The sequence below is a fragment of the Gallinula chloropus genome (genome assembly GCF_964237585.1).
Source record: "Gallinula chloropus genome assembly, chromosome: 11".
Lineage (NCBI taxonomy): Eukaryota > Metazoa > Chordata > Aves > Gruiformes > Rallidae > Gallinula > Gallinula chloropus.
Window position 1 is genome coordinate 21,348,952 of NC_140096.1, and position 27,248 is coordinate 21,376,199.

General features: G+C 39.6%; 1 protein-coding gene across 2 annotated transcripts in view; it reads right to left on the reverse strand.

Moving 5' to 3' along the window:
• The window catches only part of TENM1 (teneurin transmembrane protein 1), a gene marked incomplete at both ends in the record, with an annotated part of 246,298 nt that extends 219,847 nt beyond the window's left edge, over nucleotides 1–26,451 (reverse strand). For both annotated transcript variants that reach the window (XM_084269240.1, XM_084269239.1), the window contains one exon: nucleotides 26,235–26,451. In XM_084269240.1, coding sequence (XP_084125366.1) covers nucleotides 26,235–26,451 — 217 coding nt within the window. The remainder of the gene's footprint in view (nucleotides 1–26,234) is intronic.
• Between the last annotated feature and the right edge of the window lie 797 nt (nucleotides 26,452–27,248).

The window sequence follows — 27,248 nt, forward strand, 5'->3', positions numbered from 1 at the left end:
GAACACAAGAACGTGACTTTTCTGCTGTAAATCATATTCAACCAAAGACTAACACACTATATTGCTTTAATAGTCTACTTCTTAAGTACACAAGCCTTTGTAGTATTTTAACTCCCACAGGATGCATTTTCTGAAAAGCACTTAAGAACGCCAAAAGCAGCTGCTTTTAGTCTGCATATCTAACCTTGTTACCTAAATACTATTTATTTCTAGAAGTAGATAAAGTTCAAATGTGGATTTATGATAGATTCAGTCTTACCAAAAAGATACAGCCACAAGAGAAATGAAGGAACATTAATGCAAAATTCAAGTTTATTTTTGCACAAGCTGTAGACAGATGAAGAAAGGTTGTAGTTATGAATATATACAGAAGACCACGACAGGATTTGTACCTCTGGAACCTTGGGGAGCCTATTGTAACACATCTATTAAAAATGTAAGTATTTTATCCCTCATTGATATTAAATTCCTTTTACAAAAAGTAAATTGAAATAAAGAAATTTAAAGTATCTTCTGATCAAGAAAAGGCAAGAAAGCCAGGCACATTAAAAAATAAATCAGTGTTTCAATTAACAGATCCCTTTTTATTCACAAGCACCTTCATTCCCCCTCCCTCCCCTCACCTCCCAAAAATAGAAATAATATCATAGAATAATTTAGGTTGGAAAACACCTTCAAAAGATCATCCACAGTCCAACCATTAACCCAGCCCTGCCAAGCCCACCACTAAACCATGTCCCTAAGTACTACATGTGCCCGTCTTTTACATCCCTCCAGGGATGGCGACTCCACCACTCCCCTCAGCAGCCTAATCTGGTGACTGACAGCCCTTTGATGTGAAAACTCCAGATACACTCACCAAGGATTTGTTTACTACAGCATCAATTTAGCCACCGGTACAGATAATTTATAGTAATGATTTTCGTGCTCATACGATGCCTTTATCCCAGGGCATCTTCAGGACTATGTAACTGTCCATTGCATGGCCAGCAATAACTGTGTGTCAGCTAATTTTCCCTAACCTCTTCTGTCTCTCTGGCATAGGCAAAAAAGAATTAACCAACTGAAAGACCATGTTGGTCCTGCTCTTCAACTTCGTATTTCTTACTGGACTTAGAGGGTTTGTAGAATTTCCACTCTGTTGCCATTTGCCAAGAATTTCGTTAATTTCAAATGAGTTACTGGGAAAGTAAAAAAATAATTATTTATTGGAATAAAGAGAAGACTGTCCAAAATAAGTAGATAAAAGAGAATCACAAAACAGAGGTGAGCATAAAGAACCTTCATTTCAAATCTTCCTACTCCCTTATGGAAAAGTGTTATTTTGTATTAGTAACAGAATGACAAAGAGTACTTAAAATACCTCATTGACCTACCTGATGAACTACAGGAAGAGCTTACAGGAAAAGGGGATTATTTACAAACTGGAATAGTTTGACAAGTTGTTATTACATGTCTTTTATGAACCCTATCATATAATTAGGTAATTCTAACTTCCCTATTTTAAGAGTCTCTGTAAATACCAGAGATTTGCAGATTTATTTTAGCCTTGATTCCTGGCATGAGGTGTTTTTTACTCTGAAGATGCTCTCTGCAAATATAAAACTATAAAGGAGCAAGGAGAAAATATCAAGGTCTTGGAAGTTTACATCCATGGTACTATTTTGGGCTGGTCTCCTTACTCTTTCACACTGGAGGTTGTTAGAGAGTAATAGGAATAGAGACTGTGGGGAGAAGATCCAGTGGAAACATCTTGAATAACAGAAAGAACTCCAGAGAAAGCAAATAATGGACATTTAACTGAACGGCGTCCTATTTATGATGGTTCCCAAACTGGTGTCTGAAGCAGTGATAATGGGAATGCATGGGAAAACCCATCCCAAACATGCCATTTTGAGTTTGGTGTCAGGTTTGGGAGTTTCTACTGTTATGCTGCAAATCTGCATATGTTGTTTCAGCCATGAACTTACACCAGCAGTTTAACTGATAGGTGCGTTACCGTGGGTTTCAAAATGAGAGGAAAGCAGGAGCAACAACTCATGGCATAAGAGACTTTCTGAGAGAGAGGGAGGGCAGGAGGGAAGAAGGGAGGAAGAAATGTAAATCTGTGAAGTTCACGTTCAGTTTTGGAAGCAATGCATATGCATCCTCCTAAATGAGAAATTTTGAGGGCTATTGAGCACTCTGCTAAATTCAGAGTGTTCAACGGCCCTTGAAATTTCTCATTTCTCACCTGAGGACCACAGTTTACTGGCTGTACACTGGACTTGAGAATTAAATGGGCAGAGATCTTAAGCTACTTCATAAAGTCATTTGTGTAACACAACCCGTGAGATACATTGTGAATGTCTTTGAATTATATTGTCCTAGGAACAATGTGGCGTGTTCTCAACATGGAAACAACTAAAGATGAGTAAATGAAATGTGAACAAAGACATTAAACTTCAGTAACCATTCATATGAAAATCACTGAGGATGAAGCCAAAAATCAATCAATTTGCAAAAGCACATTACACTATTAATTTGCTGTAGAAATCACGTTTGTCACCAACTACACTATTATCACAGCCAGATTCTCAGTTGCATTTAATTTGAAAAAAAAATTGATATGCCTATTACATATAAATAACCTGTACATAAAGATACCATTTGAGATTTTTACTTATATATCAAATGTGCTGCACTGTACATGTTTTACTGTACTTCAACTTTTCCTTGCACCCCCCTTATGTAAGTACTTTATTTTCTTACTGTAATCTCCAGTTACCACTGGAGATGCTAGAAAGTTAAAAATAACAGTAATAACAAAGAAAAGAGGAATAAAAGAGGAATCACTCTGCTACAGCACTACGGAGGTTTATGAAATTTGCAGATGAGGCAGCTGAGGGATCAGGAAAGGAGGTTGCTCTTTCAGGAAACACTTTGGCTTGTGAAATTTATGAGAAGAAAGAAATTCTTTATTCCTCAGGTCCTTCCCCAGAGGAACCGGAGGATGAGGTTCCAATCCAATGCCTCATGGCAAGTATCTCTCTAGTCTCTTCTTCAGACTAATTTTTCAAACTTAAAGAAAGAGGGCAGGAGCAGACTAAAGCTATTTTTGAAAATGCTCCTGGAGTTTTCAGGTACTATGCTGTAGTTTTTATTACTACTAAAATCAACAAGAATAAGGAACTGTATTTGTTAAATTCTGCATGGAAATTTATCTTGATCCTATTAGACACAAACAAACTTCCTCTCTACCCAGAAGTGGAATATTCTTTTTGTAGATCACTGAAATTTTTTCATGTTGGAGATTTTGTTTTTCGAGAGTAACCAGGCAAGATGCCAGCAAGAAGGCTTCTGGAGCTACAACAGGGATGCAGTGGTTCTCAGTTTAATTTATGCAGACATACTGACGTTATCAGACTACCTTCAAGTTGAAACACATCTGAAGTATTGCTAACTATAGCCTTTCCAATTCCTAAAGCGTGGCTTTATGAGGTAAAGTGCTTCCATTCACAAGATTCTGTTAAAGAGAAATTTCATTTGCAGGTACTCATAAATCTCTCTCCTTTAATGAATTTTAAAGTTATAAACCCACAGCAAATGCCAGGAGTTAGCATTTAACCTAAACTTCTCATAAAGGAAACTTACTTAATCTCAAATAACGGCCACACTAACTCTACCCTATTAAAGACAAGGGGAAAAAATTAGTATCTTATTATCATAGATGAGAAAGAACCTCAATACCATTTTTGAGGATAAATGAAGTTCTTCTAATGACACAGTTGAAATAGTTTGAAAAAAGTCTTAGAATACATTCAATTTAATTTTCCATAGGCAAAAATCTATTAGGCAATGAAGAATTTTCAAGAAAAAAGATCTTCTGTTTCCAAAACCTTTGCGAGAAAAGAATTACAATTTCCTTTGAAAAAGGTGTTTCAAGGAAGGAAGAGATAATGAATCCTCTCTTCTTGCCATTACATTTTCAAAATTAAAGCTAGCCACAGACTTACACTGTAGATTCTGTTAAGCTCTTTATTTTTTTAAAAAAGTGAGCAAGGTAAGACAGTCATGAAGGACAGCAGAATTATGAATTGAATCATCTAGAGCAGATTTCCTTCTCTTGTTTCATATGAGCAAATACTCTTCCTTGAGATTAACCATGGAGTGTGAAACCAGGGAGCACTGCTAGCTTTAGCTGAGCATGGTTACAATTCTTAACAGGCAAAGTTATGGTTGTAACTGGTTTCAAAGTCTACAGACTCTTTTTGGCACTTAAAGATTAACAGAATTATTATACAGTGTAAACTCTATACTAGCATTCTTCAGAGTGAAATTACCCTCAGGTTGTTGCTATATGAGTACAAACTTGAATTCAACTCAAAGGTGCTTTTCTGTTAGTAATTTCTGAATGTAGTGTTTTAAGCACAAAGACTTTCATGCAAACAGCCATTTTAGAGGCTTCATGACAGGTATCACTTTCTAATACAGCTTAAGATAGAAACATGAAATTAATTTCTACCCACAGTTTTGATTCTGATTTATAAAATACTTAAAAAATATACCCTTTGTTTCTAAAAATACTGAAATCATTTTTTCTTCCAAAACTGACTTAACACACGTGAGCATCAAAGCCTTTTTTAGATAAAAGATGTCCTAAGCAGGCATCTTTATAAATTCCACTGTCTTAGTGTTAGAAGACAACACATTCAAAATTTCAGAAGTCTAAAATCTGATTAAATTTTCAGTGCTGTAAATCTAGAAGTGAGTTCTATGAAGCCCATGGGCCAGGTAAAGAAGGCAGCACTTGGGCTTCAGGTCAGCGTGACTGCCTCAGAGTAAATATATGACAACTGCCTATCTATCTTCATATGATGGAAATAGTTCTAGAAACATCTACTAGTAACTTTCTCCTTTACTGATGGGATACTCAACAGACTCAAGGCACTCAGGCCACAGAACTTGCTCAAAAAGGACAATCACAGAGTAACTCGCCTCCTCACCTTAACTTTCATCAGAAACCATGAAGCTGTGCTATAATTTTAGGGTTGCTTACGAGAGTATCAAGGATACTGGCATCCATTTGCCTTTGAAGCAACAGGAACGACGGGCAGACAGCAAGCGGAGGCCGGCAGTTCGCATCGCCCCGCGACAGTGCGTGCTCAGGGAATGAGGTACTTCAGACACGAGAGAGCACAAGTGAGGGGAAGGCTCCTGCAAGACTGAACTGATGAAGTTCCACTTGTTCACGTTCCAACTGACAAATTGTAATAAACACTGAAAATGAGGGAAAGTACGTGCAGGGCTCTAAGTAGCTAGAGACATAATCCCTTAAAGGGAGGGGTGACACACACAGCGCTCACCAGCATCACCTCGTGTGTTTACAGAGCAAACGAACAGCCCTATGCCCGGGCACACAAGGACCAGCCACTGCCAGCACAGGAAGAAGGAAAACAGGGTAACAGCTTCTCCTGGGGTGTGAGGCCCCACGGCTGCTCTCAACACAAGACTTTCTGTTGGACTGGTTTTGCTTTGATCTCAGGGGCTTTTTAAGAAGGTTGTACATGAATTGCAGATCTGCATTGTATTTCGTGTTTTGCACTTACTTTGTCATAGAATTAAGTTTCAGAAATGAGTAAGGCTTTTCTTTCCTTTCAGACTTCTGCACAGCAAAGGGTTAGGAAACTAACAAGCACCCAGGAGATTTGGGCAAATGCCATGTAGAGAAGGAGGATGCTGCTTGCTCCATGTCCCACCACCCTCGAGCACATGGCTGGATCTGGATGGAAAACCGTGAAGCAAGAAGAGATTCAGGGCAAGCAATTTCCCCCTTCAATCCAAGGAATCTCAGACAGGATAAGCATATATAGTCATTCCTTTTTGTTGTCAATGTGCAAGAAATCCAGAGCAGACAATGGCTACCCAAAATCAAAAGAGAAACAGCTGCTAGTGAGAGACAAAAGCAGCAGCAAGTGTATCTTCACAAACCTCGACAGACAACCCTAACTTTGAAGAGTGAACTATTTGCTGTGATTTTGCTAAGTCAGGAACCTTAATGAACCGGAATAAGTATTAAATATTAATCTGAAAACAGAAATGCTTTACCCTTTCTGATTGCTCAGGTAAAACCTTGACAAATCCCAGTCTGTAAACTTCCAGTGTCACCAAATCTGCTGGTTGCAGCAAGCAGCCTCACACATACTGCCAACCACCTATTCAGACCCCAGGGATCGACACCACAGATGCTGTCAATCCTGAACATACACCTGATACCTCTCCCAAGCAACTAAAATGACCATCTAACAGAGCCAAAATTTGAAATTTGTATCCACTGCTTTCTGAGCAGGATGTCTAACATCTGCAGAATACCTAAATTTATACTTTCTCTTGCTTTCTTACGTATACATATATATATACACACATACATGCATGCAATACTAGGCATATGTGACATAGATACAAATGTATGTAAATACAGAATTTGTAGTATCTTAAAACAACTGAAATCAGAAGGAGTTTTGGCAGTCAACAGCACATCCCCCTGCTCATAGGAGGGTCGAGACAGATCAGCTTACACCAGGCTCTTCATTAAGAGAATCAGAGTCCTTCTACAGAGCAAAGACTGCTGATAGGACCAAGATCATGGAACACAGGCCACTATGAAGCACTTTCAAACCATCTTGTTGGTGAGGTTTTTCAAGAGACACTGGGCTATGCTCCAATAATAAGACTAGAAATCCAACTTTGTTACCATGACTTTAGAAATCCAACACACAAATTGATTTTTCCCTGTAAGGTATTCCTTTGCCCCCACACAAATCCACTAACTGCTTTTTAGTGTGTAATCACTTTCTCTGCTAAAAACCAAACCAACCAACTCAGACTACAGGATACCTCCTATCAGAGCTAACGGTTTGGCTTTGTCCTATTTTGGAGTAGGGGTGAACATATTTACACTTTTTTTTCCCTTTTCCCAGATATTTAAAAAAGTTTACATGTGGTGGACATGTTCTTAATAAATTAACATCTACTATGGATACAGAATATTCTTTGATTTACATTGAACTGCTAAGTAACATTGAGGCAGACATATATATCCTTCAGGTTCATCTTGGAACAAGGAAGAGAGAGAGGATGTGCATGTGCTCTTCAGTATTTCCATTCACATCCAATTACATCCAGCTGCCAATCTGACATCAATGAGAACATATGAAAGACAACTTGGCACATCCGTTCCATTTGATTAGCCGACTGGGGATACAGCTTGTCAGTCAAATAAACCCTCTTCCCCCAAAAAACTCGAGGGGTTTGTCATCAAATGTTCCATCTGATCAAGAAATGAGAGATTAAAAATTCTGACCGCTTTGGCTCCTTCCTTTCTTCAAGTGTTCAGCTTACCAAAGGGACTTCAATAACAGCAGTTCAAACTTAAAGGTCAGCTCTGCTGACAATTTAATGGGAACAACAGGTTTTGCATAGCCTTTTTTTTTGGCTACATTCAATGACAGTAACTATTTTGCAACTGTTTAGCTAATTTCCCTCCCAGACCTTTATTAGATTTTCTGATATTTCCACACAGTATTTCTTCAACACCATTATTCTAAAAGCAACTGTAGAAACTATAAAGTCTATTAAGTTTTGTTTCAGCAACTACAAAATGGGGTTGGTTTTGGTTTTATACCAGCAAGAGGCATCAAAACAACTCCACTAACAGCAGTGGAGTCATTCCAAGTGTGCATCTCCAGAAAAGACACTGTAATAATCTTACATCAATATCCCACAGCATCATTATTATTAATGTTAAATAAACTGCTCTTAAAACATTTTACCCTAAAATGCACATCATGGTGACCAAGGAAAGATGAAAATCTGAGACATCTGTCAGCATAATAAAATCCCTAAGCATATAATACAGTATATCTACAAAATGTTCCATCTCAAGATTTGATGTAGAGTTCCAAAGGAGGGAAGTAGATCCATGGCTCCTGTGCTGGACCAAAGGGATCTAAGTATGATGCGAATTCCAAAGCACATTGAATAAAAAGACTTCTGTACAGGTTCATGAAGTTCAAACAAGTGCTTTGAGTCCCTAAGATGTCATCAAAACTTATCCAAACCTTGGGAATGCAGACATTACATGAAGGAGTAACTCCAGTATTTTTATGTGGGCAGAAGCACTTTTTTTCCTATATTTTTTTGCAGCTCTAGACCTCTTTAATTACCTTGCCCTTTGTTTTAAAATACCAAGTGGCTTATTTATGTATATAATATTAATTTAAGCAGCTATTCTAGTCACTGACTTTGAAAACTCCAGTCTGTGATTTAACCACACAGCATTTTTATCTGTCACGCAGTCACAGCCATATAATTGATACCTGGGAAGTAACAAGGCACTGACTTGTAAGCATTAAAGGGTGACTGCTCTCCTTTGAAAATTAGCAGGCAGGCACCTGCTCTTTCTAATGTAAATCACAGGTAATGTTGACTATCCACAGCTAAAAGCAAATCCCCTTCATCATCAAATAAATGGATGTATTTGTATTGCTAATGTGTGTATAGATGGAAGGCTGAATACCAATTGTGAGATAGCCAGAAGTGGTTAATAACTTTTTCCAGACAAATCCTGAAAAAGGAAATTAGAAAAAGGAAATAATTTGTTTGGATCTTAACAGACTGAAAAACACTGGAGGGGATTACCCACAGTATTAGCCTTTCCTAGAAAAACTGCTTCAGAAATCTTCCAGCATCGTCCTTTGAGACATTTTACTTGTAAAGCAGAGGATGCCCATCAGTAGCTGTCTTCATAGCTAAGGTACCTTGTATTCAGCAGCAGTGGGCAACGGAAAACCTGGGAGCTCACCATAATTCTTGGTTCTGTGAAGCTGCTTGATCAATGGTGCTTGGGAAGAGTCAAAGTTATGAGCCTCCACTGCAGCTGTGAGTCTTCTAACCCGAAGAAAATAAATCAAACCAAAAGGGCACTGACAGATTAGCCTACAGTGGCCCTGGAAACTTCTCCATGCCCTGAAGGACAGCTTGCCATAGGCAGATAAGCAAAGCTTATTGTATCCTGTTCCAGCTGTATTGCCAGAAACACTTTGCACCTCCGTATCAAACAAAAATAAAAATCACACAGCTGGAGGTGAACTAATTGAGGTGGTGGAGACAGTAACACAGAAGGCACTTAAAATGTAATTAAGCTATGATCAGAAAAGCGACACATAAGGGAGAAAGCACTCAAAACAGAGACTCCAGGGAAACACCAGATTCAAGTGAAAATGAGAGCAACTGTGTATTAAACCATGTTCAAAGACATTTTTATATACTGCTAAAAGAATCTGTGTGGGTATAAATTCAAACTCTAAGGCCACAGTTAACCAGGGAAAAAAAAGACATACACCTTTGTTCCTGTGCTTTAATGCACACTGCAGGGACTGCTGGTTTGATAGGACAAGGAGGGCCCTATCCTGCACCTGAGAGATCCCAAATTGTGAGGGGATCTACAGCAGTATTACAGGTCTCAGTTCGTCTGCTTTTACTCTATAAAACCCCACTTCAGCTCTACCATTAGGTGTTCTGGAAGGACTGAAGCAGCAACTGTTTCATAGAGAGAAAAGCAGAGTTCACACAGTACACTCATTGTATAAACACAACAAAAAGAGCAAAACCACGTAACTGTGAACTTCACAGTCCTGACTTTACACATACAACGAATTTCCGTTGTGACAAACTCTGCAGCCTGGAGAGCTGTCGCGATAGCCTACAGAATGCAAGGTCTACCTTCCCCTTGGCGTGAACTATTTCACAGGGAAGAGGGAAAGGATCAAAAAAAAAAGAAATACAGGCTAATATCCAGCAATATAAGGAACTGTTTTCAGTTTAAAAATAACAAGGAAATGCATAAATATCCTTTTGTACAAAGGCTTCTTCTAGCAGACTGCTTTATGTTTTAAACTGACCTGAAAGCTTTTTCCCATTGTTTTTCTCCTATTAAATTTCTTTCATGCAAACCTGCTGTGATCAAGGTCTTCATGAGAAACAGTTCCCCCATAGTACACAAGTCACATGTGGATTTTGCCTTTATTCATATCATCCACCATTCGGTGTTGTCTCATTTCCCTACCAGCTGCTTCACTGTTTCCTGAGCTGCACCATCTCGTACTGTGCCCGATATTAGACACAGCAGTGACAGAGCAAATGGGAAACAAACGCCGCAGCTGATCAAAAGGCAACTGGCAAAGGATGCAAGCAGCACATCCACAAGTGGCTGTGAGTGGAAAAACACCACAATGTTTGTGTGTAGGAGTGCAGATCGTTTGTCTTTAAAAAGCTGGCAAGATCCTCTCTGCCTTGACTCTACTCAGACGGTGCTCTCAGGAACCAGTCCGGTTGCTCCTGCTCTAAGCACGCAAAGAGTCAAGCACAGAATTAGGAGCAGACATTTTTTAACGACAGAGCACCCAGAGGAGGTGGAAGGGGGGGAACAAAGCACTTGGACCTGGTGGGTGTGAACACGGGGATGACTCAAAATCAAGAAGGATGAACCACAAGCTGCTGTGTAGCAATGAAGAAAGTGAACGTAGGATCAAGAACCATTTTCATCGGGCTAATAACCAGTACTTATTGGAACTGTCCTGTCAACACCACACAGAATCAGAAGTGTGTCTCATCCCGCCTTGCTGCCTCCTTCCCACATCTCCCTGGTTTATTTAAATTCAAAATGAGGAATGTATCAAGAGCAAGGAACAAATGGAGGGCCAGCAGGACAGAAACCAAAACATCGAATGAGACACAGCCGGCTGATGCACTGCTGCTGACAAAATGAAGAGATACTGGCCAGAAGACTTGACAAGTCAGTATTTTCCTGCATATTAATGCAGTTGTTGTCTTGCTTACACTAGTTTGCTGAAATGGTAATAGGGAAATGTGTTAAGCGGGTTTTGAGGTTAATTTTTACAGAATGGTATGAACACTGTAAAACTGTGTTGAATGTGCCAAAGACGCCAAATCTGTAAATACCCCACTTGCCAAGCATCTGCTACTGAACTCCAACTACTTCAGACACTGACTGATCTCTTACCACTGTTATTGCAGCTACTTTTTATTTAGCACTTCCATTCATTTTAATAATAATAATATTTACTGAAAGAAAGATAACGGCCTTTATATTCCCTTTGTCTACTTTAGTACGACTTATTAGCCATTAAAATATATTTTATTATTATAATTCTTCTTAAAAGATCATAAAATTAAACTGAAATATAGGTACTTGCTAGCTACATTATTCCTCTCAATTGACAGTAGATAAATCCATTACCATACTCAATTTAAGGAATGACATTTTAGTAACTACAATCCTTGAGAAAAGCTTGAAAATACTGAAATATAATGTCTGAACACTCAATTGACCACAAGAGATATCTAAACTGGAGCACCACATTGCAGGAACGCTGCACCTTGTTCACATCCACCGTGCTGATACCTCCCATTCTGGTGTGGGACACACAATAAGATAAATGGCAGGTTCCTCTCTCTTCTTTGTCCTAAAACATCAAGCATTGTCTAAAGGAAGCTTTTTTGAACCCTTGTCATTGTCATTAGACCCAAGCCTGATACCGCAGGCGATGGAGCAGTACTAAAGCATGAGGCACCATAAGCTTCATGCTGCCAGAACGGTGACAGAAAATGAGTGGTGGTATGAGAAGTTTGGTTTATTGGAATGAGGCTGTTCAGGGATGATGATAATTATCTGTGAAATGAATATTCATCACATGGGTGAATTCAAGGCTGAATAATACTTCACTGGAGAGTGGGAATAATGCTAGGGAGAAGTTGGCCAAAGCAGACACAGTTCACTTTGTGCCGAGGTCTAGTGCAGCTGTATGACACACAGACGAGTGCCAGGAATTCATGAACTAGAGAAAACAGCCTACAGTAGGCAGACCTATATCCCCTATGCTAGTTTCTAAATACAAAGCTGAAAATTAGCTAAATAAGCTTTTATACCCCTGAAGGTCTGCTTAGACCTACTGCAAGAAATATACTACCGCTATTATTTCTGTAAGAGGTAAATAGCACTGAGGTATTCAATGCCACCCTTCCTTTTCTCCACAACTCCCAAATATCTTCCTGCCAGAGAACATCTTGCTTACTCAGAGTAATAAAAATTTTCAGGAGGCAGTAATTTCCAAAGGTTCAGTTCTGTCTCTGCCAATTTCTGTGCTAGTGGCTCGAGCTGCCGGATAGCTGAAGTGAACATCTGCCAACCGACCCATGAGCGCAATGGCCACTACAATGGGACTAAAGTAGGAGAGTAACTGTATTTATGAGCCTTTTTTTTTTATAGATGTCATCAGACTGGGGGAAACAAAACTGAACAATCTAAAAGACAGTATTTGCATGCCAGAGGTCTTCAGCTGCTTTACAAAGCCAGCAATGACTATTTTGATCAAAACAGAGTTGAACAGCTACACGGGGTAAGAGACTCAAGAACACGAAGAGGAGTCCAACAGGAGAACTATGGAAGAAGGAAACATTACCTGCATCTTCCAGCTCCAGCTGCACAGACTGAAGCTGTGACAACCCTTAACTGCAAGTCAGCAGTGTTTAAGTAACAGTAACTAAATGTACCCTGTGGTGAAGGCACTGGTAAAGGTTCGTACAGTATACCACCATTGGTATGACTGCTCTAGGTTCAGTGGGAGAGCAGGTGTAGTGCAGCCAGGTGACCAGAGCTGTGACCGACCTCCTGTCCCTGCACCATCCCTGGGAAACAAGCTGAACTTTATTACTGTATGGTACCATCGAAGTAATAAAGGTGTGTGGAGAAGCCAAGAGACACTAAAAGCATACACCAGTGAGATCTTCAGAAGTCTGATGCAGCAGCTAGAACAAAGATGGACAAATGATTCCGAAAGTTTGGGGGTTATTTTGTTTTTAGTCTGAAAGCAGAATCTTTTTCTAAGCACAGAATCAAAGAAAACTATTAGCATCCTTCTCCCTGAACACCTGAACTCTACAGATCAATAGCCAACAATTAATTGCAAACATTAAGTAATCACAGTATCAGCTTAAACTCATGTCACACCTATAAGCATAACTCTTACTGATACCAGGAAGAACTGTATCCCCAGAATCAACAGCTCGATTAATCCTTTGAGAACCTCTATGAAAACCAAAGCAACCAAATAAATCCTACAAATATTGCCTTTCCAAAACCACTAATTATACACTTCTGACAACACCACTCAGGGCTATGCATTGACACATGCTGTGATATGTAATTTGTAATGGACTTCTTTGTTGTTAAAGACAGAAAGATTATGTTCTGATTTACAGTAGTATGCCTACTGAAGTCAGAGGGCTGCATACAGAATTAGTATTAACAGAGTGGTGTTTGTCATATTTTTACCCATAGGCAGAAACATAAAATATTCTCCTATATCATCTCAGAAAAATTATACAGAAAAGAAAGTCTTAATCCGATGACTAAAGCAAAATACAAAACTACATGTCAGGTAGGTTCTCTTAAGACTAAGAAACCCAAATCCACAAAAATTAATGTTTTAAGAAATTCAGTCACTGGGAAATGAATTTTCAAGGTCATCAAGAAAACCCCCCTAAGTATCTTAGAAAACTCCTCAAGCTTAGTTTAAATGTTGAAGAAGCAACAAAGCTCATCAAGCAGCATATCAAAACACCACCCTGACACAATGCCTTCCTGACTAGAGACGCCCAGGTTAGTATATTCAGAGTTTGCTTTACCCCCAGAATCACAGAATGTGTTAGGTTGGAAGGGACCTTTACAGGTCATCTAGTCAACCACCAAGTAGTATAATGCTGAAAGTTTTGCCTGTGGTAACTGGTGAGGTGAAGGGTGTGCTTCATCCTTGCCGCACACACAAGTTGCATGTGTTGTGCTCAATAAGGTCTTACAAACAGGGACAGCAGTAAATTTATTACCCTTTTGCTTCTTTTACTTATTTAGAAATCACTAAATATTACTGGATATAGAACTGACTCAGAAAAACTACCTATGCAGGAGAAGAGAAATACATCTCAAGGAACAAAGATACACGCTACGTGATGGCAGCCACACCAGGCAGAGGAGAGCGGTCAATGCTGATAGCTACCGTGTGTTCATCATCGTTCTTACAATAGGTAACAGACAAGATGGTCATCCAAGATACCTTACAGGAACAAAGATTTATCCAGTAAGAACAGGCAAATAATTTCCTTTTTCTCCGTTCTCGATTGCAATACAAGGATTTTTTTCATACCATGACATTCTCTTCATGAATTCCATATTTCCTTCCAGAGAGACAAAGATAAACGAATTTTCTAATCTGCCCCCAAGTACACAATGAGAAAAGGAACCACGGTGAGAGGAAATTACTAACACATTTTCCAAACAGCACAGGGCAGTAACTCTGAGAGCAACTTTTAGACAACATTTCTAATACTTATCTGTTTAACTCTTAGTAACTGACAAATTAGTCCGAAGTTTACATGTGTGTGCACAAACTTGTGATTTCTGCAATTATTCTAACATTCTGCATCCCCATATGTACAAAAAAGGTCAGAAAAAAAATCTGGCTCTTTTTCTGGAATGAAGAGGGTAGGGTGCAAAATTATACCTTAAAGGAATACAAGTAGAACTTGTATCGTACCATTCTCCTGCTGTATTTATACACACATGACCACATAATATTTATGACTACATAATCAATCCCCTAATGTTTTTATAAAAAAATTAGAAAGTTGTCTTGATTACAGCAGCACAAGAAGCTACAGAATAGCTTTTGTTCAATGAATGGTGAAGTAAAGAGATCAAGCTAGCAGAAATCATTCATTTCATGCAAGTGTTAGGGGAAAAAAGGAAGTTTGGTGAGTTCAAATTGAATTGAGTGCAAACATTTTAACAATATATGAAGTTGTGCTTCGATCAGAATTTAAAAACTTTCCTCCCTAGGAAAAGTGCAGGCAAGTTTCACATGCCACAAAAAGAAAAGAAAAGAAAAAAGGACACCTTTTCTGCACTAGTGTTGTTAATTTTGCTTGTAGTTATCACAAGTGCTTACTTTTATTATTCACCTCTCTCGTGAACAATGCTGAAGCAAACCCTGCGTGCCTCTTGCACGATGCCAGAAGTTTATCACTGAAAGCACAAGTGAGCATTCATTTGTAAGATGTAGGAAAAAAACCCACAAAAAACTGAGTTAAGAAATTAACATGCCCATAAATGATCCCTCACTAGGTTATCTACATTTCTGTAACTTATACATAACAAAATCTACTTCTAGGATACACCTGATTACGTTATGCTCTTAAGGAAATCATCACACGTGAATAATCTTTGCTCTGTCACTTAAAATCATGGAATCATAGAATGGTCTGGGTTGGAAGGGACCCTAAAGATCACAGAGTTCCAAACCCCTGCCACAGGCAGGGCCACCAACCTCCAGGCCTGGAGCTACACAAGGTTGCCCAGGGCCCCATCCAACCTGGCCTTGAACACCTCCAAGGACGGGGCATCCATCCATGAAGAGTAACTCAAGTTTTTATGTACCTCTAAACACCAATCATTTCCATCCTATTAAAATATTTAGAAGCAAGGGAGCCTTAAGAGTTTCTGGCAAGTATTTTCCGGCTCAATTTGTTGTCTATAAAAATCATACACCTCTACTCAGAACCTACAACAATTGATGTCAGATAACTGTTATAAAGCTTAAATAAAACTCTCTGATAAACCATGGGGTTTAAGCACACTGGGCCATTTATTCCTTTACTTAAGTCACTTTTAGACCAATGCATCTTCATTTGTTTGAATAGAAGTAATCTTAAATTATGTATGAATTAGTGATAAAGAGTGGGGTAAATGCAATGAATAAAGAATTCTCTATTCAGTGAGAGAACTAAAATTCAAAGAAATTTAAAAAAAAACATTAAAATACAGTTTTACCTCAGTTAGCTTAACTAAAATCAGTTTTATTAACAGGAGCTTTGCAGAAGGGTTCATGAATCTGCAGTGAATTTTTCTCAATGCTTAAGATTATACTGGTTATTTTTTCTCCTATGATAGCCTCCTTACAGCAAACACTACATATTTCTGCAAGCATGAGGACTGATTACATTCCATCCATTACTAGCTGGCCACTTCTATTGCCTTGCTGCTTGTCCAAAAGGCAGCAGGAGCACTTTCACGTGGCCCCATTAAACAGGTGGCGTGGTGTTTAGAAATGCCATGTGCAGGAAAGTGGAATAACCTTGAGCATCTTGAGCATCTCCAGGCTTTTCAAGTTGATTCACTCGTCTTTATTACGCACTGGCTATTATTCTAATTCCAGGAAAGTGCTTTGCTAGGGAAGCGATATAAACAACAGATGAATCATGAAATACAGCACCTCCCATTTAGCTTCTTCACAAGAAACATAGTGTGAGCTGTGTAGAGCTTCCTTGTGCTAACAGGAAGGAGGTCCACATTCTTATCCACTCCTAGGTATGCAGGAAGGGTGGTTCTGGCACTTCAGTCTCAAAGACAGACTTATCCTGCTTCCAGGGGCCACAAGCAGCATAACCTGATGTGCTTCTCTTTTGCTAATAACCATGTCCTCATCAGCTCTCAGATGTCTGGGCTCACACAATGGGGTTTGTCTTGGCAGCTCAAAAATCACATGTGAAGCTGAGCACCTTACTTCAGTGAAGTCAGTGGCAAAACTGAATCTAGCTTTTCAGCTGCTGCCATTTCCAGGTACTGGAAAAAAAAGACTGGGACTTCATAGAAAAGTTTGGGTTGGAAGGGACCCCAAAGAATCACAGAGTTCCAACCTCCCTGCCACAGGCAGGGCCATCAACCTCCAGCCTGGATCAACAGACACAAGGTTGCCAGGGCCCCATCCAACTTGGCCTTGAACATTCCCAGGGATGGGGCATCCACCACCTCTCTGAGCAGCCTGTTCTAGCATCTTACTACTCTGTGAAGAACTTCCCTCTAATATCTAATCTAAACTTTCCCTCCTTTAGCACCAATCCATTCCCCCTTGTCCTGCCATTATCTACCCTTTTATTCCCCTCCTGTTTATATGCTCCCTGACTTCTGTAATAGCCATTTCTGAGCACAATATTCAAGACAGTCCAGATGCTAATGGCTGTTCATACAGATGTAATCTGTAGCAGTTATGAATTCCAGTACATTAATACTGAATAAAGCATTGTTAATCTTTCAAAAATTTTACAAAACTTAACATTTATGTCTCATTAGTCACCATGCCAATAGTATCATTTGAATTTGCTGGCTTCATAACCTCTTGGTGATTTTCACAGCAACTGTTACTGTTTTGATATGTGACTTTTCTAGGTCCTCAGACTCTTTTTCCAGAGGTTACAGCTGGAAGCAACTCTACCCACCTTCCTCACTATTCACTGTGTCGTTACAGAACTGGTGCTTGGGGGCTGGTGAAAGAATCAGTCTGCTGATGTTAAACATTACCTTATTCCTTCCATGCTGTTTTTTCCATCTGAGCTAACGATACTTCATCCACTTGCAAAGCATTCCTAATGAGTGACAGTCAGCAGGAAACTGCAACTTTCAAAGGAGAACCTTAGATTTCAAATCACATTCACAATTTATTTCACATAATACCTCCAGAACTAAGTCGAGAAGTATTTGAGTCTCATTCTCAAAAGACAAACTAATTCAAGCTCTAAATGAGCTAGGATACACCCACCCTGCTGCTTATCCAGACACGCAGCAATGTCATCGACTCACGGAGCTACTTCTTGACAGGTCTTTACTTCGAGAGGCACAAAAATCTTCTGACAGATACATAATTGAGAAACCCTGGGAAGAAAAGCTACTTTGTTTTAGCATCTGCTCTATAAATGAAGACAAGCAAACCAGATTTCTAGGTCCAGAAAGTAAGACAGCTCTTCTTTGTTTCAAAAAGAGTGACATAAAAGACACAGCAAGAGCACGCATCATGAAATGGGCTGTAGGACAAGCAGAGAGCCACTCACTGGTTCCCATGTGCTGCAAGATTCACTTCATCATGCTGTCCTGATATTCATTCATATCTTGATTTTAACTTATGACAGATCTTGGGCACTTTTAAGTGTTCTAAGGAAGAAGGTCTATTAACACAGCAAGAATGTTGACACGTACAGATTCAGGCTTTGACAAACAGAATTCCAAAAACACAGTAACTCAAAACTTTAAGCCTCTGCTGGAGATACTCCTTTAATACTTGGCACAAGTTACTGTTTGGATTGCTGTATCTCAGCTTGTGATACACTGGCTGGGTTACTCTCCCCTTCTCATTTTTATTTCTATGATTTTTGGCATTTCACACCATGTAAAGCTGGTGATTCGGAGAAAAGAAAGGAAATCAGGATTGCCATTTGTATCTGTACACTGACAAATGGATTGTTAAGCTTGTGTAACATTTGGAGATTTTTTTTTTTTATTCCTTAGATGAGATTTGCTAGCAGGGGATTGGAAATGCACTGTGATGCTTCTCTAATTTATTTCCTTTCTCAGCAGTTTGGGTTTTTTTTCTCCACACTTTTCCCTTCTCTTGAATACTCACTTTTTAAATCAAAAGAATTACTTATAAGCATGAAACTATTTGTGATCATACAAGGCACTTTTTGACTGAGATGATGGCAGAGATTATAAGATTGGAAGCAGCATTACAAGAATGGTGCCAGCAGGTTACAAGCTTTTGCAACACAGTTGTGATGGAGGAAAGGAGGACCCCACCTCAGCCGTGTGGGAAGAGTCTCTCTGCACATTCATTTTGCTCATGTATTTTGATTTGATGAGGGGAAAGAAAAGCATTCCCTCCATGAGGTTTCAAATGAAGCCACAAACATACAGTTTCCTCACCCCAGTTATTCCAAGAAGAGAAATTTCCAATTACTTGGCAAATCAAGAAAGAATATCCAGAAGGGGTCTGACTCTAAGCACAGCTTTTCCTTTCCTTTGAGTTTGCAGGTACTCCCCACGTAGAGAAGGATGGAGTCCAGGAAGCCCCAGGGGACTGCTCATCATACTGTTTTTCTCTGGGAGACAGTAACATCACCGTGATTAGAAGACAACCAGCCAAACAAAGCAGAGCACACCAGGAATCCCTATTTCTGCAAGGGAATATAGGAGGCAACAATGCACTAAAACTTTAGGACTGAGAAGTCTTTTACTCTGCCTCATGTGTAATATTTTTTGGACAACACAAAGCACATAAACACTCAGAACAGATGGTCTAACATAGAGCAGCAGGAGACAAAGCTTATTAGATATCATTTCCTTCTGCTAGCATAAAGCCCTGAAATCTGAAGGCCCTTTAAATCAATGTTCTACTGAAAGCTGAGTCCCTTTGATGGGATGGTATGAGGGATATTGTGTGCCCTTACACACAAGTCACTTCCTCACTATGCTTCAAGTCCTTGCTCTGAACGATGCAGGTACAAAGATTTCTTCAATTCTCAGATGATTTTTCTAAAATGAGCAAAATAATGTTGCACACAACATTAAAAGTCTTAAATTTAAATGCCTGGCATTTGCAACAGACCCCCTCAGGGGTCTGTGTTGGGACTGGCATGGCACAACATCTGTGTCAGTCACATGGACAGCTGGATGGAACACAGCCTCAGCAAGTTCACTGACGACGGCAGTGTGTGCTGTGTGGTGTGGCTCACACACTAGAGGGATGAGATGACATCCAGAGGGACCTGGACAGGCTTGAGAGGTGGGAACATACAAACTGTTCAACAAAGCCAAGTGCAAGGTTCTGCACACGGGTCAGGGCAATCCCAAGCCCAAGTACAGGCTGAGTGGAGAATGGATTGAGAGCAGGTGGAAGAGGAAGACTTGGAGGTGTTCGTGGACAAGAAGCTCAACATCACCCAGCAATGTGTGCTTGCAGCCACACAACAGCCAACTGCAGCCTGGGCTGTTTCAAAACCAGCATGACCAGCAGGTTGATGGACAGGATTCTCCCTGGTTGTTCCACACTCATGAGACCACACCTGGAGTACTGCATCCAGCTCTGGGGCCCCCAGGACAAGGAAGACATGGAGCTGTTGGAGACAGTCCAGAAGAGGCCACAAAGATGATCCGGGGACTGGAGCACCCTCCCCTATGAAGACAGGCTGAGGGAGTTGGGTTTGTTCAGCTTGGAGAAGAGAAGGCTCTGGGGAGACCTTACATCAGCCTTCCAGTACCTAACAGGGCTACAGGAAAGCTGGAGAGGGGCTGTTTAACAGGGCAAGTAATGCAGCACAAGGGGGAATGGCCATAAGCTGAAGGAGGGGAGACTTAGATTAGTTATTAGGATCCCTGGCAGTGTTCAAGGCCAAGTTGGATGTGGCTTTGGGCAACCTGGGTTAGTGTCCTGCCCATGGCAGAGGGGTGAGAGTAGATGATCTCTGAGGACCCTTCCAGCCCATACCAGTCCATGAGTCTATGAAAAATACCTCAACAGTTTTGATACAAGCCCTGTCCAGTAACAGCATGTTACCACAAGATTTCTGTGTTGTTTTTGTGGATTTTTTTCTTACAGAATTTCAGGAACATGCTTGCAAAAATAATTGGGTTTGTTTCTAATCAGCCTGTTCTTACTTTCCTCTTCCAGAACTCAGGGATGCTTTATACCTCTGTGCTACAATCACCTTCTACAACTCAATATGCAGATCTAAACAAATTATGCAGCTTGAAGGTTTTTAAACAAAGAAAAACCCATTCTTGATTAATCCACAAGTCTCATCATAAAAACAACACTAGGAACCAAAGAAGCAAAATAACCACCCAGATGAAGAGTTCAAAACTACTGTGTTTCTAAAAGCCTGAGTAGCAGCAGCCCTTTTAAGAAAGACTTTTGCTTTTCATTTTATACTCTTCCTTGTCCTTTTTAAAAATAATGATCTCCCCTCCAGCTGGAAACAGAAACAATGCATTTTACCACATCCTGTTTACAGTTCAATAAACAACCGTTATATTCTTCTTCATTTTTGATAGCCTTTGTCACATGAATACTGCTAGCAAGGGCTCCAAAATCTGGAACTACCAGGTAAGGGCGATACTGAACTGCTTTATTCCACCGGCTGCTAGGTTAGCACTGATACTATTGAGCTCTACATTCTCAAAACCAACAAGAGTTTGGGGATGCCCCTGATGAAATTTTTCCCTTCATAAACTGCTTTTTGTGGAAGTTAAAAAGCTGAGAGTCCTAAATTCACCCATAAAAGTGCTACAAATCTTTATTAAAATGATGAAACCACAGCCAATCTGTTGGCATCAATTTTCTCAAGGAAGACTCTAAAGACTGCAAGCTCGTGGCATGCTAAAGCATTATTCTTGTGTTATATGCATAACTACAGGGAGAAGCTCATACAAATTAGCTTATTTACCTTTACATGTCATTTAAAAATAAAGTAATTGAAACAAAGAGCACGTGCTACATACAGCTTAAATTCAACTCTCCATGGCCCTATAGACACAGAGCAGATCTGCTGCCCCGAATGGATTTACATAATTCTGAAACCAGAGGAGAATACAGCTATTATGTAAAAAGCTTTTGCTACTTCACAGATGACAAAAAACCACCATGACATTTTCCTGACAGGACATTTTCCTACCAGTGCTTGTCAGCACGCCTTATATTTACATCTCTGATGATAAGTGGAACTGCTTTTGACTGGTCATACGATGTTAAGAGTTGCATGTGTTTAAATCTCCCTTCCTGTTAAGTTTAAATTTGGTGAACTTTAAAGTATAGCAAAACAGACAGCCCGTTTCTGCACCTCTCCTGTAGTTCTTCCTTTCTAAGGAAAGTGCTTTTCAGCGCTGGAACACTTCTGTTGCCTACACATCACCATCAGATCTAGAATGTAACAAAGGGCAGAAATGAGAATTGGATGACAACAGCAGTAACCTAAGAAACAAAATCAAGGATGAAGCAGAAGTGGCCTCAGGCTGAAGAGCTTTCCCACAGTGTGACCCATGCCTCCTCATGAAGGCAGTGGAGTTCATTCAAGGAAGATGTGAACAATTAGCTGCAACTGTATACAGCTTCTCTACAGCACATTTAATATCTTCCCAACTGCAGCTTTTGTCCTACAAAAAAGTTTTTCTTACTTCTTGCTTTAAAAGAAGAAAAGGTCAGTTTGTTGTGGAGCACACTAAGCCAGCACTGCCTAGAATACTAGAAATGCTGATTTTTTTTCCCCCCGCAGATCTACCAGAAAGTATTGGCTGTTGGAACCTTCTGCTAGGAATAACTCCAGTTTGCCTTCCCCATAATGCAGTTCAGTGTATTTATCTTGCCAGGAAATACACGTTTGTCTAACCAGAAATCTACTGCCATATGCTCAAGTTGTGAATGATCAATAAACTTTTTCATGCCAATGACTCAATCCCAGATGCTTATCTATCAGGAATTCATTCCTCCAAACTCCTGTTTTCTGCAAATCTATAATTAACCTAAGAGCCATGAAGCTTTTTTGTCCTGCCAGTATTTGTACAGTACAACTCCTTTCATATTTACTTTGGTAGAAACACAAACTTGTGGAAGAAAACAGTTCTAATGATGTAAACTTGTCACAAATAATCTAGAAGTGCCATACCATAATTAGAACCATCTAAGTATAGTACAGAAACCATTTTCCCCATAGTCAGGTCCATCAAATGTGTTTCCTAGCAAGAACAATGTTTCTAACTGTTTCTGCCTGAAATGTTTGTAGTTTCCAAGATCACATGGCCTTCCACATAAAACCGACACAAAAAATGTTTCACAAAATCCTGACAGTGCTACTCAATTCTGTAGGATATACTTGAAAATTCTGAAAACATTCCTTTTGAGTTTATGACACAAGAGTTCTGGTTAATACAGATTGTCTACACATGCAAACACTGAAACACCTGTGTGCCACGAGTTCACACCGTCTCAGATTTCAACTGAATCATTCTTCCAGTTTCAATAAACGCCTAAATTGGCGATTCTTTTCACAAAACTAACTAGATCAGTACAGATATCCCTAGACTTGTTCCTGTCACAAGCATCTCCTCATTAATTTTTTTTTTATTCTGAAACAATTTTCTTCTCACATTCCATCATTAGAGGTCGTTTGATTGCGATCTCACCCTTCATCATTATCACTTCACTCGTGACTGTGTCTGTTTTCTCATCTATTCTCACACCTTTAGTGGATGAAGTTCATGGATTTATCCTCACTGCAATCCATTGATTCATCACATGAAGTACAGAGTACTATAGGAGTTGTAGCTAGTAGCTGGAGAAGAGTATTATGTCGCTGCCTGGAGATACAACTATGGATGCCCCCTTGGCTTCAATATGTAGAAATTTTTTAATGCAACAGTCTTAAGCAATGGCATCATACAGCAGTCTCCTTGCAGAACAATCCTCCTTGAAAAGGGACACTGTAGGGGTTTTTGGTGGTTTTGTTTGTTTTGGTGTTGGTTTTGGTTAGTTTTGGGGGGTTTTTTTACCTTCCGAAGATGTGACAAAGACAAGGAAAACTCTTTTGAAAGGTTCCAATGCAGAATTTTAGAAACAAATTGCTTTAAAGAAAAATTCCATTTAAAGAGTTTAAATGGATTCAAGCCAGATTTAGATTCCAAAACTGAACTGGATTTTTTTTTCCTGTTACTGAGAGCAAATGCCAAGAATCACCAAGAGCTCCCCAGCTCCCAGGCCCTGCACCACGAAACCTGGTGTCCTTTTGGGAATAACACTCTAGAAGGGCAGTCAAATCAACCCCCAGCTGAAGTCTGAAATTTTACACCCAGCTTTGAAGAATTTTTGCTGTTGTTTGAGCTCAGGTTTGTATACCAAATCTGCATTTCTTGCCAGGGCAAACATTTAGGTTCAATTTGTGACAGCAAAGGCACATGGTATAAATCACTAGGAAGACGTAGGGATGAATTCCTAGGAAGCCAAACAGACCAGCTTAGCAGTGCAATTACTAACTTAACTGAAACTGTCACGGGACAAAGCTGTGATTTCTAGTACAACAAGCAGAGTTTAACTCCATCCTCACAAATGAGTAACATAAGTATGTTTTTAAAAACACTTTTATGCTCAATAGCACAGTAAAACAAGCACTATATATTAAATAATACTACAGCGACCTAGACAATTGAGAAACTAAGGTGCCTAGAGGCAAGCAAGTATTTAAATGCTGCCTTGTATATTGACCAACTACTGTACAGGCTTAAGTGATTTTCTATGAACGTGGACACCAAGCCTCACACTGCGGGCTGAAGCAGTACAAGGCTGTATCACTTCTTCTGAGAAGACAAATACCGCTGCCTGTCAACTAGAAGATCTGCAAATTCCTACCACATCTCGTAAAAATCAATTTCAATGTAAAAAAATCTTGGGGCATGTATTTCCAATACTATCTTCTTACAATGTGAGTGTAAAGTACTTGTTGGTCTGCACGAGCGTAAATCGGATTGCTAACAGAGCAGTCCTGAGTAAGCGAGGTAAGTTCATGCCTGGCAACTTCTTGCAGAACTGCTCACTAATTTGACCATTTCTCCAAAATTATGAATGCTACTGAGTTCAGAGGCACTGTTCTGGAACAATAAATTCAACACATGACACACAGGCTGGTATCTCATGCCGACAGCAGAGTGATTGCAACCCTTTTGTATGTGTCCAAGCTACTGATGCTACAGCTAACATGAATACTGATAGCATCAAAGCTGTGCAAGCTGGGAGCTCTTAAGAGGCGTAGGTCAACGTAGAGGTTACGCTTTCACAGCCACAGTTATCAGTGATGAGGTAGTTGCTTTAAGTAGATCTACAAATACATCATCTCCTGTTACAACAATATGGCTGTATTTTAGTTAAGCAGACTCTCATAGGTTGTTGAAGATCAAGTCATTTATAAAGAATCAAATGTGTAAGTCAAATTTTCTATACAATACTTTATTGAAATCTGTATTCATGACTTTTCTTTCCCAATATTGCAGTTATGTAAGGAATATACATACATGGACTGAGGCTACCTTTGGCAGCTAGGTATTGCTTCTCCCATAAATTACAGGTACCTTCAGACAGCACCAGTGTTATGAAAGTAACATGATTTGGAATATCTGCAGTAAAAACAAAACCACCCTAAGAGAAGCACAGCTATTCTAAATTTGGCATTAATTTACATATCACAGAGGAGACAAAATTTCCCAGCTTCAAAAAGCCTTTTTTTTTTATTTTCTTGTAAAAACATAACATTATTTTAATATTCAGAAAATTAGGAAGACTTTTCTGAGTGGGTGGTGAGGAACTAGGTTGCTTGCCTGTGTGTATTTTTGCTGTGTTTTTTGTGTGGATTTTTTCTCCTCAATAAGTGCCAACATTTTTAGCTGAGAATTACTGGTTACACTACAATGGATCAATTTAACCACTTCTTGAGGAGCAGGGAGTGCTCCTGGAACCCTGTGGCTGGGGGCAGGACTCTTGCTGCTTCTGATGTGCCCTCTGTTCCTAAACACATTGTCCCCACACCACATCCTGGATTTGTGACACAAGTAAAGGTAACAGGTAAGCTGCTTGTCTGTACATAATGCACTAAATGCAGCACATGGGTTTCCACAGCAGCATTCTATCAGGGAACAATGAAGTAAATTTGGCTCATTTATTTCTTTCCATTTCTTTAGTCTTAGTCTTTAGCTTTTATCTCTAACCAAACAGCAGCTTTTCCCAACCTTAGCTCAAGCATCACAAGCTCTCAAATATTTGTCCTAGATTTCTGTCCATTTCTGTCCAAGGCTAAATTAAGAGACTTAACTGGTAGCTTTTTTCTTACAATACATTTATTACCTTCAGTTTTTAAATAAGGTCATTATTTACATGATTACAAGCTTTGTTAAGAGGATCGTTGCATTTGAAGTCATCCACAGACTTTGTGTGCACAAGCACAGATATTCTCCAATCCTGATGCTGATGTCATACCAAAATGCACACAACATACACAACGGTGGTAAATAATTAATCAGTCAACATTAGCAAGAACAGTAGCTACTACTAAAGAAATATTCCCCCTGGAAAATCCATTTTACTCCAAAAATATTACCCAAATTTCTGATATTATGGAAAAGTTAAAAGTAGGTAAGAAGTAGGTTGTCACTACAAGCCTCTTAAAGCAGAATGTGTGCTTGTCAGCTGACATCATGATTTTGGTTTACAGCAAGTAACCAGAAAGTAATAACCACAAGGAGAAGATAAACAATTTACCTTGCGTGGACTGGTCAATGGTTTTTCTTTTTCTGCTGTGACTGTTATAGTTCAGTCTTAGCTCTTGGCTATATTCATTCAGAGTTTCTCTTGAGTCGTAAGACTGTCTTTGTTTTCCCCCATCTTCACTTTCATCTGAAGAACTTGTGTACGTTAGATCCACTTCATGTTTAACCTTTGACAGTGGCTGATAGGGTTTGCAGTCCATCTGCTCCATCTCTGATTAAATAGGCTCAAAGTCATGAAAACAAGCAACTGGAACTCCTGAAGGAAACAGTCCTGGAAGAAAAACAAACACACAATAACTGATTTCAGATATCACATATCAATTTAGCTCACAAAGGCCCAATTTTATTTTGAGCCAATATGAACATATTAAATTGCATTAATATCACCATAATCCAGGGGAAAAGCTGAATGTCTTGTTTTACTGTTTTATTTTTCAAAATAGAATTAACAGCAAGCAACATGCAGGGAAAAAAAGCAAACTTTAAGCACTATCCCATTAGACTGAGCAATAACTGTACCTTACACACAAACCACGTTACCACACTTTATATTGGGTAACAAAGCTAAGGTGGCACAGTTAGTGTTTCTCTAAAGGAATGCATATCCATCTGAAGTGAAAATAAAATTTGGTGTCTTTCCAAACATCAAGCCTAGAAACCAGAGCAGTCTCTTTTTGAGGTATTTTGCTGTAAACTAAAATTATATTTAGTGAAGAATAAGAGAGTTATGCTTTAGAAAACCACCAGACTTGGTAAAACCAAAATTATGCAACGTTCCACAACAGCATACAGCTTCTACCCTGCAGCACAAGCCCCTTCTTGCCTTGCACCTCCCACCTAAACCCATCCCAGCACGGGGGCTTTACTGATCCTCCATGAAATCTTGTAGTCCTGTGCAGCAGACATTCAAACCCAGTATCATTAAAATCGAGTAGATGGGAGCTGTACAAGCCACTGGTTGGCTTCTCTGGTAACCCTGCCTTCACGGAGCTGTTTCTAGCGTTAA